Here is a 19,129-nt window from a genome sequence, read left to right as displayed (position 1 = left end):
GCTTCATTATGCTATGTCTTCAGGATTAAAGTAGTTACACAACACGCACTTTATATACAATATCTGCCACCTTGTGTATCAGCCTGGCATCCAGCTCCAGCATGAAGACGCCCATCAATATGATGTCGATATCCACTACCCATTCCCACAGCAATCCCACACAGGAGCCCTCTGATGTAGTCCAATGTGATAAAATGCGTTTAAATATAGCCTAGTGCACTTGATCGTAGGGCAACATTTTTTCTCAAAACAGACAAAACCATATGCACTGCAGGCAGGGAGTCTTAGATTTGGGTGGGCTGTGTTCAAACTGAAATTTTAATTGCAGTGTAGAAATAAAGCAGCCAGTATTTACCCTGCACAGAAACACAACACCGTAACTCATCCAAATCTAACTCTCTGCACATATTACATTTGCCTCACCTGCACAGCACATGGTTTTGCTCATTTTGAGAACAAATTTTTCCTGCGGTCAGGTCTGAATTAGTCAATAAGTGGGGCAGATTTTAAGTCTGGTGAAGCGATATTGTGGCTGGTACTTTATCACCATCCAATCAGCTTCTAACTGTCAAATTACAGGCTGGGTTTAAAAAAATGACAGTTAGAAGCTGATGATAAAGTATCCGCCACATTAACACTTTACTGGGGTTAATAAATCTGCCCCTTTGGTCAGAATACTGACAGCGGAAACCCGATGGGGGTGATGCACTAAGGGTATGGTTAAGCTGCAGGGGTGGGTTTAGATCAGTGGTGGTTTTAAACTATGGGCTGCAGCCCCCCAGGTAAAATCCACCACTGTAGTGAAGCCAGATGCAGTCTCTGAGACTGCACTGGCATAACTGTGACCATCAGTGACCAAGGCAGAACCATTGGTCGGTATCATGCACTGTACCTACGTCGGTCCTGCACACTTGCCAGTCCCGGTGCCTGTCATTTGTATTATACAGGCGCCAGGACCGTGATTTCCCTTCTGTGGGCTGTTGCTGAAGCAGGCCACATGTGCAGTACAGAGATTTTCATCATAGTACAGGGGCTGGGAACGCAGTGCCTGTGCATGGCAGGGACCAGGAGGAGTGGGGGGGGGGGGGATGGTTGCCTGCATCACGGCCAGTGGCAGCCCCCCTCCTGCCATAAGGTACAAGCCACCACTGGTTCAGATTCAACAGGATTTCATACCCAACCTTTACCTGTCCAGACTTGTGTGATTGAGTCCATCTGTGCCCCTGCAATTGGAAAGGATTTAAAAGCCTGGTGCCAAATTTATGTAATTTGACACTTACATATTTAATAGTGTATGTTATAAGAAGTAACAGATTATGTTTGGCGTCATTGCTTCCCAGAATGACTCTGCCATAACTCTTGATATTTGTAATTGGAGGTTGAAGAAATTTGTTATAATTTATGTTAAGGTTTCAATTATATAATGTGCCTGAAATGTAATTTTTGGTACTTGTTTCCTAGCACGGCGCCACCGATTTTAATTGTATGCTATCGGGTTGCAAAAATCGGGTCAATTGCATGTGATGCGATTGACCCGACCGACCCGATTTTTTTACATTGGAACCAATGTTAAATGGTCCCTGAGACCCGATTTTACATTTGCCCCAATGTTAAATGCCCCCCAGGCCCCATTTTTCATTGTATGCCCTCCCCCCATTGTTAACGCCATGCCACGAGCAACGTGAACCCGAAGCGTGGCGAGCCCATGAGGGGTGGCGGTACGCCTCCTCAGACCTTTTCATACCCCCACTATCAACGTCGACGTGGAGTTGATTTTATATAGTGTGGCGAGCGCAACGTGCCACCGAGCCCGAAGCGTGGCGAGCGAACGTGCATTACGCATCCGCTCGCCGCGCTTCAAGCTCCGTGGCGAGCTGCACTCGCCACACTATATGAAATCAACTCCACGCTGACGTGGATGGTGGGGTATGAAAACGTCGGAGGACGCGTACCACTGCGCGCGCCACGCTTCTTCGGGTTGGCGTTCATCGTGGGGTGGCATTCACAATGGGGGGGGGGGGGGCATTTGACATACAAATTACCCATCTGGGTGGCTATACAATGAAAAATCGGGTATGGGGGGCCATTTAACATTGCATGGCAAGCGATGGACCCGATTTTTACATTGTTGGGAAAGCTGTTAAAAAGCCTGAAATCGGGTCAGTCGGGTCCCATCGCATACCTTAAGTTAAGGTATGCGATGGGACCCGACGTGCGCCGTGCTAGGAAACAAGTACCTAATTTTTTTTTATATAGACCTTTTAGATGTATGTGATTAAAATAACAATATACTATCGTTCCCTGGTACCCGGATGATAGATCTACAGGGGCAAATGTATTCTATTTCGCATGGGATGTTTGCTATAGGAAACCAGTCAGAATATACTTCTTATTTATTTAGCACCTTCTACAAGATAGTAAATAGTATCTGATTGGTTGCCCATAGCAACAAGCCATGTGATACAGAACTCTCATCTTAGTAAATTTTCCCCACACTGTCTTGTTAGACAGTCAATAGACACCATGTAGCCAAAATGCATTAGGCCGACTATTACAAAAGGCCAACAGGTGAAAGGTTGTCTGTGCTTAAGTTGGCAGATACAAAGATCGACACACAAATGGGTGACAGGTTTCAGGGTTTTTTTTCAGGTGTTTTTCCAACGCTTGCTTGATTTACTATCCATGTAAACTGCTGGTTACTGTTATTTTCACCAAACTGTGCAGCTGCAGCTTGGATATGGTGTAGAAAGCTTGCTTTATGTCGCATCAATGTACATCTTCAATACATTGTGAAGCTTCTTGGTTCAATGGTTGTACTATAAATATATACTAACATTACTTTCCTAATATGACTTTTAGAATACTGCTTTATTGGAATCCTTAAGACCCCAGGACCACCTTGTTCTCACACCACACCCAAACATGCACCTTTGCAAGGTATAATTTAGGGAATTCTTGCTACAGTAGTTAAGAAATTACACCTGGACCTGTTCCCATATATATGAAGGATAAATACTGGACTTTTATTATGGAGTCTTTACCTTGCTGACAGTCTCAGCAAGCTTGTCACTTCCCCACCTCGAAGAGTCACCAGTGGGCTACCTGAGCTCCACTTCAGTCTGGAGCTCAGGTAGCCCAGATAGCTGCTGAATCCATTATGGATAGTATAAATAAGATATAGGTATCGGTTACGTACTTTGTATTTCAACCACTTTGTATCATATTTCTAAACTAATAATCACTCCTGTACACGGCTAGTTATTTTTGTTATTGTTGATATATTTTAACACTTCTTCCTAGATATGTATGTCCTTACTAGTCTATTATAACTATTTAAACAGCCTGGGAAACACTAAACTGGTCTCAGGACCTTCAGTTGCTCATGCGAGTACAGGCACTACGGAATACAAGTTGCGCTATACATAACACGCAAGCTCTATGTGACTCTGTTGCAACCTTTCCTGTTAAATAGTGTCTTATTTGTAAAGCGGAGCGTTCAGGGCGCTCAAGCAGCCTATGCTGATATGCGGCATGTCTATATTCAGTGTGTAACTGCTGCTACTGTTTATCTGCATAAAAAAATTGACGTCACAATGTTTTCCTGGATATCATTTGAATCAGCAGAAGCTGCTAGTGCACAATCTTTTTTATAGAAAAAAAGTCACAAAAACGGGCCGTTCTATCAGTCAATAGGTTGACATGCAATAGGTTGACAGGGTCAAAAGGTCAACATGGACAAGTTATGGTGCCCATACACGGTCCGTTAAACGGATCCGTTTGGGTCTTAATTAGCATGCATCGTATCGGATCGCATGCCTAGTGCATGCAATGCGATCCGATACGATGTTTAGCTAGTACAAAAAGTATGTGCAGCACATACTTTTTGTACCGTACTATGTGATGCGCGGGAGCGCGCATCGCATAGTACAAAACGGACGGTCCGGGAACGGACCGTCTATGGGTACCTTTAGACACATAAAAAGCTCTACATGTTTTTTTTTTTTTTTTTTTTTATTGGTTAAATTGTCGACATTGTATAACACTTATATGCCCTACACACATAGCGATGTGTGTGGCGTTCCTAGCTATGCTAGGTCGGGCACTGCTGCACCGCTGACGCTCAGCACACAGCGCTGACAACGCATATACATCACAAGCTGGCAGCGATGTGTTCTGAGCAAGCTGTGTTGGAGAACACTGGCAACCAGTGAGATTGATGGTCACTGACCATCAATCTAGGCCAGCGACAGAGCCGTGCGGGGACACGCATTGCTGTCACTATAGCCCCTGCACGCACGCACACACACACACACACACACACACACACCAATGTAGGGGCATTTTCTAAGTGACTTTACTGAACTAAGCAAAGTCGCTTAGAAAATAGGAATTTGGTACCTATCGGTAATTTCATTTCTCCGCTTCTACAGGGGACACTGTAGGATGCTTACAATGGGGACAGAGTGGTGGACAGATAGGAATCGGCAATTTAAATATTTTACATCCCAGACCTCAGTCTTAGAAATCTGTTTCTAAGAGGAAAAGAGACCAGTGAATCTCTAAGAATGGAGGAGAAGGAAAACAGCATAGAGTACACATACACAATCAGGCTGGGCGACACAGGGCTGGGAGGGTGTGCAGTGTCCCCAGTGTATTTAAAGAAATGGAATTACTGGTAGGTACCAAATCCCTCTTTACTCCTTCATCCACCAGGGGACATTGCAGGCGGCTTAAAATGGGGACGTCCCAAAGCTATCCCCATAGGCGCGAGAGTGCTGGGAGTGCTGGTAGCCCTGCAACACTGTGCATCCAAACATAGAAGCCGACCTAGCAAAAGTGTTAAACCTGTAAAATTTTGTAAAGGTATCGTGACCCTTCCAAGTAGAGGCCCTGCACACTTGTGGCAACGACACTTCCTTAGCAACAGCCCAAGACGATCTAATCGACCGGGTTCAATGGGCTGAAATCACAGGTGGAAGCCTTTGAGAAGAAGCACCTTTAATGGTAAGACAAATTCCCCTACAGTAGCCAGAGTTTGTTTAGAAGCTGGCCAACCTCTCTTGGCCGCATCATAGAGTACGAAAAGCAAGTCCAATTTTCACATGGACTCTCTGCGCTCTACGTAGATCTGTAGGGCGCGAACCACGTCCAATAAAACCAAATCACCCGTGAAGACTGTAACCACAATAGGTTGGTTTATATGAAAGGGTGGAGACGACTTTTGGCAAGTAGCCTGGGCGGGTGCGTAACTCTGCTTGATCAGCATAAAACACTAGGTAAGGAGACCGGCACGACAGGGCCCTGAGATCGGACAGCCGTCTTGCTGATGCCATTGCTAATAAGAACACATCCAAATTAAGAAACGCAAGTCAACAACATCTCAACAAGTGTCTGATTTGTGGAAAGAGTACCCGAGTCAAATTTCACGGTTCTGGAGGCACGACAAAGGTAGGTTGGAGTTGAAGAACTCCCTCTAAAAAAAATCTGGACTGAGAGCCAGGGGCCTGTGAAAGAACACTGACAAGGCTGATACCTGAACTTTAAGTGAGTTAAGGCGCAGTCCAGCAGCAAAACTCATTTGGAGAAAACCTTATAAGGCAAGACAATCCAAACGCTGTCGTAGGATACTGGTGATGCTTGCACCAAGCAACATAGCTTTTACAAATGCAATGGTAATGAAGTGAAGTGGGCCAAGATGGGCCAAGTGGTTCTTATCTGCCGTCAAATTCTATGTTTCTATGAAGTAATCTCTTTTCTGGCCCTTAACATGGTAGGAATCACGAAAGAGGGAATGCCGCATCTTTTCAGCAAGGTGGTCTCAATAGCCATGCCGTTAAACGAAGACGCTGTAAGTTTGGGAAGACTAATGGACCTTGTTGGAGCAGATCATCTTGTAAGGGCAAAACTGGGTCATCTGCGAGGAGGGGGCAGAGATCTGCGTACCACACCCTCCAATGCCAAACTGGTGCAATAAAGATCATGGAAGTTTCTCTCTTTTCATGCACTGTAGTAGACGCGGCAACAATGGAAGTGGAGGGAACAGGTAAACCAGGGTGTAGTCCTCTGGGACCAAGAGCGCATCAACCACCACTGCTGCTGGGTCCTGAGAACGAGAACAGTAAAGTGGCATCTCATGGTTGAGCCTGGAGGCCATCAGATCTATTTGTGGTGTCCCCAACGCCGAGTCAGGAGACTTAACACGCCCACTCCCTGGGTGCAGATCCTGATGGCTGAGATAATCTGCCTCCCAATTGTCTACACCTGGGATGAACACTGCAGAGAGACCTATTGCATAACATTCTGTCCAGTGAAAGATCGGCCAACCTCTCGCATGGCTCCTTGACTTCGAGTGCCTCCTTGGCAATTGATGTACGCAACTGCTGTTGCATCATCTGATTGTATTTCGATTTCTCTTTGCTGCAGGCAGACCATTTGCTCAGAGGCAGAGTGAGATGAATGACCCGTAACTCTAGGACATTGATGGAGAGCAGTGTTTCCCTGCTGGACCACCGGCCCTGAAACGGATGGCCTAATGTTAGAGCCTCCCAACTTCTGAGACTGGCATCCGTTGTCACTATGGTCCAGTTCCAAATGCCAAATCCGGAAGGAGATTGAAACGGGAAACGCGTCTATCCCTACAGTGGTGGTTGAATATGTCCAGAGTTACCATCCGATACATATGTAGAAGGGAACCTGTCCACTTATTGAGTAGGTCCCACTGGAAAATTCTGGCCAAGATACCATCTTGCTCTGGAATCTATTGCAAAGGTGGACTGAAACGGTCTTGCGAGCAAGCACCTTTTTTGCCAAGGACTGTAGGGATTGCACCTTGTCCTGATGCAAGGAAATGCATTGTTGTTCGTATAGAGAATGAGACCCAGAAACAATATATCGTTGTGATGGTGTCAACTGGGATTTTCTGAAATTGATGATCCAACCATGTGGAAGCAAAAATCTGCACGTTTGTATGCCATATAATATCAGAGCTTCCTCTGATGAAGCTTTTAAAAGAAAGTCTGAGGGACACCACCATGTAAGCCATTATTTTGTTAAATATGCAAGGAGCAGAGGAAAGACCGAATGGAAGAGCTTTGAATTGGAATTGTAGATCTTGCACTGCAAATCTCAAATACTTGCTTCCAAAGTGGCACATGGACATTAAGACTTCTCCCTGTTACAGGTTGGCAATCACTGACCAGATGGAATCCATCTTGAAACAATGGTACACCACATAGTGATTTAAGGACTTTAGATTAAGGATTGGCCATAGACATAGACAGACCGTTGATAGTTGACATCGGGGCACAACCCTTGGTATGTAAATCAGGAAGGCCTATTGTGAAGAACCAACTGGGTGGCTGGTAGGCTGGTACGCAAATTCTAGCCTGTACCCGACTGTCATGATCTGATTTACTCAGGTCTCCTTGAACCGCAACAGCCGTGTGCCCAATGTGGGATGGAAGCCCATCATGCCAATCCTTAATCTAAAGTCCTTAAATCACTATGTGGTGTACCATTGTTTCAAGATGGATTCCATCTATCGGCTTGACGTCCTGTCGACGAGAACCTGCTGCAGCACTGGCTGAGGAGGAGGCCCATCTACCATGTGAAGAGGGGACTGATCCCCTGGACCTACCCCTGTATTCCGGAGGCCCTAGAAAGGATAGACCGGAATAGGGTTGCTTAGGGGCCAGGGTAGAGGGAAGAAAAGGAGATTTACCTCCAGTTGCCTGTGAAATTAACTTGTCTAATTCCTGGCCAAACAGAACGTCCCATGTAAAAGGCAAGGCCCCAACCGCAGCATAAATGCAACGCTGAGACAGAGCAGGCAGCTGAGATTCCAGCACAAGTCAAAGTCCCCGGAGAGGTAGCAGCGTGGGTAGCATGGACGTCTGTGCAGAGAATTCTCCAGCAGAGAACTACAGGACCCGGCTCTGCCCCCCTACAGGGGAAATAGCTTGTGAAACAATATCTCTGCTGCATGCACACGCGGCCCGCCAGCTGAAGACAGTCCTCTTCCACCAAAATGGCACTGCCTCCCTGCCCGGCCAGTGCGCTACTGACCGGGAGCCACACGGCGCAATGCACACTCCTAGAGGACGACTCCTCTGGGTACTTTTCTAAGTACTGAGGTCTGGGGTGATAGAAAGGGTGGAGGAGCCAGCCAGTGTAAAAGATTTCAAGTGCCGACTCCATTCTGTACACCACTCTTACAAAGCTTGCAGTGTCTCCTGGTGGATGAAGGAGAAAATGCCTTAATATTGTCATGTGTGTAGGCCCCATTACCCTTGCATGGCTTACTTTGCTTGCCATGCTTCTTTGTCTGTCATTTGCATAACATTTATAATAGGAACTGTTCTACCCAACTCCTACCTCCAAGATTTTTCACATGCTGCTCCCTTACTCTGGAATTCTCTACCTCTCCCCCTCAGACTCTCCACTTCTATACAGAACTTCAAACATGCTCTTATGACCCACTTCTTCACCGAACCCAGCAAACTGTCCTCCTTCTGCCTCGCCCTGTTCCTTGCCCTGTCTACTCCTCCTGTGTCAAACCTGTCTGTCTGCCCCTCCTCTTTAGGATGTAAGCTCTCACGAGCAGGGACCTCTTACCTCATGTGCTTATCCTTTCTTACTTCAGTAGTCTTCGACTGCACCAAACCATGCTGTTTGCTGCCACCTGGATACTTATGTTGCAGTAATCGGCTGATGTTCCTATAATCATTTACCCTGTATTTGTCCTGTATTGTCTTCAACTGTAAATCACAGGTTTCCTGTTTTGATTATGTGTACTCTGTAATTGGGTGCTGCGGAACCCTTGTGGTGCAATATAAATAAAGGACAATAATAAATAATAATAATAAAATAGTTTTGAATATGTGCTTTTTGTACCTACTGTACAGTACTTTAGACTGCAGCAGTTTGATTTTCTTTTAGAAAACTGTGTTCCAACAGGGTTCATCCTGCCTAGTGTGGCCAATCCTGGGATCGGGATCGGCGGGATCCCGGGATTTGGCCTAAAAAAGTCCGGGATTTCAATCCCGGGATTGGAGAATCCAATCCCGGGATTTCGGGATTAGACTGCGCATGCGCAGTCTAATGCCGGGCTGAGCACTCGCTCAGACGCTGCCCGGCTGTTCCCGTAAACTGACCCGGCGTGCGGCCTGCGTAGCGTGACAGTAGAGGTCACGCTGCGCAGGCCACACGTCACCAGTGACCGCCCGCCTACCCGCCGGCCTGCCTCCGCCTGCCCGCCTTTTCTCCGCCGCCCGCCAGCCTGCCTCCGCCCACCTGCCTGCTGTCTTCGATGGAGGTGCACTTGCCGGGAGGCACCGTGCACCTCCAAACCCACTCCCGGCCGCCCGCCCGCTCCCTTATGTAAGTAGATGTGCGGGTCGGCCGGGGTGGGTCCAATGCTAATAATGGGCTTTTTGGTTTGGATGCCAATCCCGGGATTGAGCATTTTTCAATCCCGGATCCCGGGATTGAAAAAATGCCCCGGGATTGGCATCCCTAATCCTGCCTGACAAATCTACACAGAGCACTAACCTTCCTTAAAACATTTACAAAAGCACAAGATAAACAATGTGATACAAAAATTTTATTGAGAGAATTATCTGATCAAAGAGAACATACAATTCTGGGTCATGTTGGAAAGTAAATCCATAATTCATTATTCATAGCAACAGAACAGTACTGGTAATAAACACTGCCAGAACACCGCAGATGTATTCCTTTTGGGTTAAAATAATTTAACTACACTGACAAATAGTTAAACAAAATCATGCATATTCTGCCGATGTCCGTAAGCTTATTGGAAAACTGAAAATCACCTACATGCTATAAAATTCCTTCACACACAAATAAGGAATTAGAATGAATTATGTGTAAATTTATACAAACATCATTATAAATAATCATCATGTTTTATATTTCTATAAAAACATTTGGCAATACATCTTTGAATCCCCTCCCCCCCATCCCAGCCACAAAGTGCCACTGGGCAATTTATGCGGCAAATTTTAAATATACATATAAAAAAAATTACAATTCTGTCTTACAACAGTACTGGCAAATTTCCTAGGAGTGTGCCAAATATAAATAGTGCATCAATCCAACAGCTGGACCGCTTTGAAAAAAGCAGCAATTACAATTATACAGTACACGTATGCACAGACATACAACACACAGGTCCGATTTTATTCACATAGCTGCAAAAAGCATCCTCTTATGTGAAAATATGACTCCTACCATTCTACAAATGTAGATTCAGAAAATATAACTATAATGTATAGTCCATGAGAAAGGAATAACTTCACCTCACCAAGATTCACATCACTTTAAATCCTTCTTTATAAAGACATTCTGTAGTCAAACGTGGTCATCAACAGCTGGATGTTATGAAAGCAGCTTTTTTTTAATGTTGCGGTTGGGAAGCAAAAGTTTTGCGAATGAAAGTGCTTCACAAATCGTATCGAAATCCAGGCAGCTGCTGCTCAATGCAGGAGAACTCTGCACAATACTTCAGACTAGGGTAATCTTCAGCGGCTCTGCTGTGCTTTACTGCAGACGAAAAGCCTTTCATTTCCTCTGCCACAGCTTGCAGTCACAAGCAAGGAAGGCCGTATAAAGCCACACATCACTTAATACCGGTGCTTTCTTAAGACAAAGCTTGGATCATAAGGGCTTATCAATAACTGTAACACCTAGAGAGAAGAACACATACTGTTACGCTACAGTTAAATATAAAAAAAAATATATACAGTATATATTATATTTCCTATATAAGGTAAACATTACAGGTTATTATGATGAATAAAAATGTTTGCTTGCCAATTTTCACACGTATTTTGACAAATTCACTTGGCACGTAAAGTGTTAAACAGCAACATGATTGCTCGGAGAGTGTGTCCCACTCATTGCAAATGGTCCACTCTGAACATGTTCTTTGGAATTCCTGAAATCATACTGCTTCTTTTCTTGCAATTTCCAGACTCCAAAAAACACCCAGGGTCCCTTAATTGTAGTAATATATAATACAACTCAAAGTGTATGTATGCGGTCCTAGGTCTAACTTTGTCGCCAGTCAGTATGTCAATCTCACAGTGCCAGCAGAGAGATACTAACACAAGTGTAATGCTTCGTAAACCTTTCGCACCGCACTTATAAACCGGATTATTTCTGGGTTGCTGCCTGATTGACCTGGGTCGAGGTGCGGTGTGAAAGTATCAAACCTAACAACCAGGATCGACCAACTTGTAAATTCGACCTGGGTTCTAAGAAGGATTAAACCCGGGTCGCCCTGTGTATAATGGGAGACCAGAGTTTAGTGTGAAAGTGCCAGTCCCAGGACTTGCATCAGATCGGATGTCAAACACATCAGATTTGGCCACTTTTCACCCGATTTCTTGGCCCAATTCGTCGGAATCTGGTGAAAATGGCCAAATTTGACTAGTGTATGGGGGCCTTAAAAAGCAACAAAGGTATTATATGTAAATTGAGTCCTAATTAATGGAACCTAATGGGAAGGTGCTAGCCTCTAATTGGCTCAGAGTTATCATATGCTATTCATATTTACAATTACTAGTCATCATTATGATTGATCTTCGGACTGGAGGCAATAATATTTATAACACTGAGACTAGAGAGGCATATACACAGGGCGGCTGGGAGGCTGTGCTGAGCGACATGCTTAAGCACAGATCGCTCAGTACACACTGCTGCACACCCGCGATGTGTGCAGAGTGAACTGTGTGGGCCAGTGTTCTCTAATGAAAGAACACTGGCGATGACTAGATTTTCACTGCATGCAGTCAAGATCTAGTCAGGCGATAGCGACGCATGGGATAGCACATCGCCAACACTGGGGGGCACACACACGCGGAGTGTTCTGTGCTTAATTTCTAAGTGATCTAGTCAGATAGCCCTTAAATCACCCCATGTTTATGCTCCTACTCTTAATCTTTTCTTTTTCCCCACCTTCGGGTCCTGCTGGATGGCTGCTTCCTTGGTTTTCTACCCCCAACTTTGAAGTTTGCAGAGCCCCGATGTTTGCCCACCCCCTTCCCCATGTTCTTGCCCAGTTTACGGGAACACACCCTTCACCCTCCTTACTTACATACTGCTGCTATTGTATAACAGATCCACGAATCATGTCCACCAGTGCTACTCTCTTATTGGGGCAGATGTATTAAGCCTTAACAAGAAATAAATGCAAGGGTGATAGATAAACGTCCAGCCAATCACCTGCTAACTGCCATGTTACAGGCTGTGTTTAAAAAAAAGTCAGTAAGGAGCTGATTGGCTGGACGTTTATCTCTCTATCACCATTGCATTTATATCTTGTTAAGGCTTAATAAATCTTCCCCATTGTCTGCCTCCTGGGGCAGCTTGCAGCATAAATCCTGTGAAAGCATGGTTACCCAAGCTGGCCCAGCTTCTGCCTATTGCTAATAGTAAGGACACAGCACTGCCATGTGCATGAGACTCAGCAGTCCTTAAAATGGAGTTGTCAGGTCTAAAATCTGAGTCAAAATATGACCATAATTTGCGAATCCTGGTCTAGAGTGTTCTTCCATGTGTGCAGTTATATTAAATATAAATGTAGAAAACGGTTTACCTGCGTAACTTCTCCCTGTGCTCATACAGGATGGTAAAAGTATCCATTTGTCAGATGATGCGTTATAATATTCCACTGATGCCAAGTTACAGGATCCATCATCACCTCCAACAACGTATATCATACCATCTACAGCACAAACACCTACATAATGACAAAAAAAATCTGGTAAGCAATATTAACAGCAATACAGTATATGTGTTTTACTCAAGCAGTAAAGGCAGTACTATAGAATAAGCTAACAAAGGCATTTCACAAAATCAATGATCGAGCAATGTCTGTTCAGCTGAAAGTGGGAGGCGGATACTGGGGGTGAAGCAGTGGCTGCAGGGAAATGTACAGATGGTGTGAGCTCAGCAGCAGAATTTATATAGATTTATATAGATATATAGTTAAAATGCTATTTTCTATTTAATGCATTGATACAAAGTGTATTCTTTTATTTTTTTTGTTATTGTGCACTGCTAATCTCATTAAGTAAGTCATAGCTTTTGCGGGTCATTCTGTATGTACCCACTATGGACTACACAAGCACCAAGAACCAACTGTAACACGCCCACGATCTGCAGAAACCAGCATGGGCAATTAGCATTAAGGTAAATCCAACCTAATCAATACTTTCAAATTATTAACTATCTTGAGGATATCATGGCTCTACTGCAAATCAATGGATATTACATTCATCCCAAAGTGTTATCCTGTATTTTCTAATATGATTTTCTACTGTTACTCACATCCTATGGTAGTGGTTCCCAATCCTGGTCATCAAGTACCTCCATACCCCCAATAGTTCACATTTTTTCAGGTCATTGGGCAGGTGCATTGGTGGACTCATTATTCTCTGACAATTTAAAAGATCCACAGGTGGAGCTAATTAATTCACTTGCGATTCTGTGTGGAGACTGTTGGGGGTACTTGAGGACCAGTGTTGGGAACCACTGTCCTATGGAGTCATGTGCTACATATAGAAATGTCATTTAATGACTAAGCTATAGATATCAGTGGAGCTGTACAGCATTGTTAATAATTTTTTGCCCATACATCAACAGTTTCAATCTTGATTGATTTGTTATCCAATTGACGCAGTCCCAGAGATGCCAGTCACTGCCAACTAAGCACACTGCTATTGCCATCTTTCTTCCTACTGTGGCAGCAGCTAATGTTGAACAGTGTCCTCTCTCTGTTACCAGCATGATACTAAGGCATTGATCTCATTGGCTTTGGACCCAGAGATACTGCAGTCAGAATATACCACTTATATCCATCATCTAATACCACTGTAAATGAGACAGAGTGCATCCGTCCTATACCTACATCTGGCATCTCCTACTGAGAACGTAGAACACAGCTGAAGACTGCAGCGCCGGTAACAGATGCTGACGGTCAAGCCGTGGGTGAGAGACGCGGCAGTGCCCATCAGTAGACCATCCTGTAGAGCAGGGGTGGGGAACCTTTTTTGTGCCAAGGGCCGTTTGTATGGGGAAAAAATCCTTCGGGGGCCATATGTAAAAATGTCTCTTACAAATTGTCCTGCTGCAGCCGTCCCACGCTTCGGTGGCTGCCGCTGAATAGGCTGACAGTCTCCGGCTGCTATTGATTAAGAGGAATCTTGCGAGAACTACCGACCTCTCTCGAGAATTCCCCTGTACTTGACTCCCGGCAAAGCCACCTGGTGGGTGGGAGGGCCACTCAGATGACTACGGGGTCCGCATACGGCCCCAGGGCCTGAGGTTCCCCACCCCTGCTGTAGAGGCAGAGCACTGACTAAAACATAGCCGAGCAGTCAGGTGAGTTGTATTCACAACAGTGTGACAACTGTTTGGTGATCTTATTACTCCCTTGCTACATTATTAAGGACTATATTGAGAGCATAACTTTGATTTTTTTCATATATATATATATATATATATATATATATATATATATATATATATATATATATATATATATATATATATATATACACACACACACACACGCGCGCGAAAATTGGATGAGGGGCGCCACTTGTGTGTCCCGATTGGGTGGTTTTAACTAAACAATATTCCCTTGTTTAAAAGAATGTCAGCCAGTCTTTAAGTAAAAGAGTATTGGTATAATACTCAAAACTAAAAGTGTACAGTGGATAAAGTAGCGGCGACTAATTGTTTAAAAGCAGCAATCTGGAACCAGAAGTATATGGTTAAAAAAGAATAATTATATATATATATATATATATATATATATATATATATATATATATATAATTATATATGTGTGTGTGTGTGTGTGTGTGTGTGTGTGTGTGTGTGTGTGTGTGTGTGTTTTTAAATGGTAAAAAAATGTATTTATTTAAATCAATAAGGTAAAAAGATATTACATATAAAATTATTTTTTAAACAATAAAACAAGGTGGACGTGGATATAAAAGTTGGTAATTAAGTGCTTATCTTAAAGAGATGGTTTTGGAGGCTAGGATCACCTAGCCTCCAAAACCATCTCTTTAAGATAAGCACATTTTGGGTTAATTTTACTCAGTACACTTATCATTTGTAAAGAATAATATAATAAACATTACACTGTAATTCCCTTAAATATGATAAGATGAGCACTGGTAATAAAATGTACAGTCAAGGTCATGCTATCATGATCAAGCCAAGGACATCTCATAGATTCAAGCACGAAAAGTAAATAACAGGCATAATAAATAAAATGAAATCATTATTGTATATTGGTCTTACATTTAACTGGGCACGCACCTACGGTACACAATCCTCGGACCATTCTCCCAATATTGGTCAACAGTTGATTCGGTGCGTATTCAGTACCGATTCTGGAGCATTAACCAATAAACATCTTCTGACACTTGCAACATTCAGGACAAGGAGGTGCTGCACAGCCAACCTCCCGATCCCCATAAGGGAGCTGCTTACATCACGGTTGTTGCCACTGCCTCACCCACCAGCTGGACACAAACCGCTCGGCTGAATAGGAGTATTTATACCAATCAGCCGGGGATCAATAGGTGTGTACCCAGCTTTACTGGAGTAGGACTGCGCGATGGGGAAATGATAACATTTTGAGCTAGAAAAATGGCTAGAGACTACAGAGTAAAAACAATAATAGAAGCTTTGCATTATTTGGACTTTTATCAGCAGCTGTTTATTCACAGACTGCAATATGTGGGATTTGTCAGATGCAATTTGTGACACTGAAAGTCTTGATTTTGCATTAGAACGTTATTTAAAAAAAGGAAAAAGAAAAAAGCATAATATGGTCAGTTATTTTAAATATAATCACCTATTCTGTAAACAATGTTACAAACTATAGTTAATTCTCTCTCTCCCAGACATCCCTGTCTCTCTCCCTGTCTCTCTATCTCTCCCTGGCACCTACTCTTTCTTGCTCCCCTCTTTCTCTCTCCCTCCCTGACATGATCTCTCACTTCTGCGTGCACCCCCAGTCTCTCACTCCTCTCTTTCTCTCATTCCCTCTTTTTCCCTGAAACTCTGTCTCCTTGACAACCCCTCTGTCCTTTTCTCCTCTCTTTTTTTCTCTTTCCCCGACACTCTCTTTGTCATGCACTCCCCTCATTATTTCTTCTACCCCCCTCTAAGGTGGATTGTAGTGACAATGGTTGTAGGGAGGGGCTTTCAAGATTTTGCTATGTGGCCCACAAAGTTCTAGTTATGCCCCTGAATAACAGCCTTTAGTGCAGCATATTATGCATACTGTTACTCTTGCACATACCTGCATTCCTTCTGCACATGTTCATGTCAGCAACTTGCTTCCACAGATTAGTCGAGGGGTCATAAAGTTCAACACTTTTTCTTACTAATGGACCATCGTGTCCTCCGACGGCATAAAGCAATCCATTTAATACTCCAACACCTGAAAATGATGAACTACTGTATTAGATAGAGTTTAGAAACCATACAGGAAATTAAATGACAGGGGTTCTCAAACCTGGCCCTCAGGGCCCCACAAAGTTCAAGTTTACCATGTCACCCGCCAGGTGCACAGGTGCACTCATTACTCCTTGACACATTTTAAAAGATTCACAGGTGGAGCTAATTAATTCACGTGATTCTGTGAGGAGATCTGCAAAACATGCACTGTGTGGGGTCCTGAGGACTGACTTTGAGAACCTGTGAAATAATATAACCAGAAGTTTTATTTGTTCACCATCTTACTTAAAGGGCCTAAACATGGGGAGATGCTGAGCAGCGTTCTGAGTGATGCTAGATTGCTCAGAATGCTCAGCAGGATTGCTGAGCACACAGCGATATGCCAGAAGTGTGTGCTTGGTGATCTGTCAGGACCAGTGCTCAGTGGTGAGCACACGGACCCTGACCCCGGCTACCAGCAATTAAATAAGGAGAGCAATACATTTATTTTAATCTTACATTATTCATCCAATTTTTGGACATACCAGAGGCGGTAAGGGCAATACGTTTCTCTTATGTAAATACTCAATGTCTACAGCCAGGATTCTCAAACTATTTTGCTCTGGGACCCGATCAGACAAAAATTATTACAGGAACCTAACAAGTTACCGCAGAATGGTCGGCACACGTGTGGTTAGCAGATGGCATATGCATAGCAGCATTATGAAGGCACAACACGATGCGAGCAGTCCTTAGTAAGATGCAATTCAATTGATTTTCCAGACTCTCTGAATACGACATCAGTCTGACTGTGTGCAACATGGAGTCCAAACACTTTGGGAAAGAAGCCACCGTTTTGAGAACCGTTGGTCTACCGCTTTGTTTCCCTGGTAGCACCTTACATAGTAGTCTGTGTGGGGTTGACTACACAAGTCTGAGTAGTGTGGAAATCTTCTACTTTTGTGTCCAAGATCTATCTATGTCTAGTTAAGTCATTTGCAAATATATCCTGACAAATAAAGCTATGCAATAGGTCTATTATATAAAATTATACAGGATTATTGGGATCCTGGCCAATGTAATGATGGGCTATGTAAAGATGCTGAATTTAGGTCTATTTATAAGGACTGTGCTGACCACAAAGGCTTGGAAATAAAGGTGATAAAAAAACAAACAGAAAAGCCGGTACTCGCTCAGCTTGCACATCGGTAATTAACAAAGCTAGATGTGCGAATTAGTGTGACTTGCAGTACACATTGGGGGTGATTCGATTGTTCTTGATTTCCTGTCTAAAATAATGGGAGATCGGAGCGGAGGTGGCATATTCAATTTTTTTTCCACTCAGACAGGCCGAGTTTAGCCACATAATATGGATAAACCGGTACTTGTTTCCTAGCACGGCGCCCATCGAATCGTATACCATTGTGCTAAATAAGGTATACAATGGTATGCGATGCGATATTGTACGATAAAATATCGCATCGTATGCCATACAATGGCATACGATGCGATCGTATACGATTTTTGATTGTACAAGCACCCTGATGGGTCCTTACAATGTTAAATGGCCCCCCATAGTCAACACCACCCCAAAGCGTGGTGTGGTGAGTGCAGTGAGCCACCGAGCCCGAAGCGTGGCGAGCGCAGCGAGCCCCGCGAAGGGACGTGGGATACATGTAATGTAATACGCGTCCCCTTGCCACGCTTCGGGCTCGGTGGCTCGCCACACTATCTAAGATCAACTCCACACCGACGTGGATAGTGGGGGTATGAAAAGGTCGGAGGACGTGTACCGCCGCCCCTCACGGGCTAGCCACGCTTCGGGTTGGCGCTTCGCCTTTGCGTTGATAGTGGGGGTGGCGTGGGGGTGCATTTAACATTGTAAGCACCCATCAGGGTGCTTGTACAATTAAAAAACGCATCGCAGCGCATGCATCGTATGCGGCTATATGGCATGCGATCAGATGCCGTAAGATGGACATCGGGGGCGCCGTGCTAGGAAACAAGTACCGATAAACCTTCCCAAAGTGCTGGGTACCACCCAAAAAGTACCAGTTGGGTGCCTAAATGGGTCCCTTTTCACACATTTCAGTTCACCAGCATAGAGGTGGTTGTCCTACGTGCAGTTTCGATGAACCCAGTGCTCTATCTGGTACAACCGTTATATTAGTCTATCCACACATCAAACTACCTCCAAAATTAATGGTTGGACCATACAGAGCCCTGGGGTCATCAGAACTGCACATATGATAACCACCTGGTGTAATTTAACCACCACCAGTGCCAGAAACAGTTGTCCAATTATGTACACTAGACATTGTACCTGTTAACCTATGATACTATAAAGTAATTTTTTATGTTCTAATCCTATGCTGTTCGCACTACTTAGGAATTTCTGCCCTAAAAAGTATGCATTGGGCATGTAAATCTCTGAGGGTAGCACGGATTTGACATCTAAGTCCTTGATACTCTGGACCATCATAAGTAACATTATGAAATACAGATCACCTGCATGGACTCAGCAGCATGTTGAAATGCTGTTATAATAATAATAATAATAATTAAACATTTAACAAGAAAAAATGTATTTACAGAAAGGGTAACATTTTGTGGCCTTTTAATCCCACAGACAGCTCTGCTAGCA

General features: G+C 44.0%; 1 protein-coding gene across 1 annotated transcript in view; it reads right to left on the bottom strand.

Annotated features, from left to right (window-relative positions):
- Positions 1–9,588: 9,588 nt before the first annotated feature.
- KLHL2 (kelch like family member 2) overlaps positions 9,589–19,129 on the bottom strand; it is a 94,401-nt gene continuing 84,860 nt past the window's right edge. The window contains exons 13-15 of the mRNA XM_083172895.1: positions 16,349–16,489; positions 12,620–12,763; positions 9,589–10,706 (exon numbers count right to left, since the gene is read on the bottom strand). Of these exons, the coding sequence (XP_083029021.1) occupies positions 10,678–10,706; positions 12,620–12,763; positions 16,349–16,489 (314 nt within the window). The 3' untranslated portion in view covers positions 9,589–10,677. The remainder of the gene's footprint in view (positions 10,707–12,619; positions 12,764–16,348; positions 16,490–19,129) is intronic.

Source organism: Crinia signifera, chromosome 1 (genome assembly GCF_055691185.1).
Source record: "Crinia signifera chromosome 1, ASM5569118v1, whole genome shotgun sequence".
NCBI lineage: Eukaryota > Metazoa > Chordata > Amphibia > Anura > Myobatrachidae > Crinia > Crinia signifera.
This window is presented reverse-complemented; position numbering and strand designations above follow the sequence as displayed.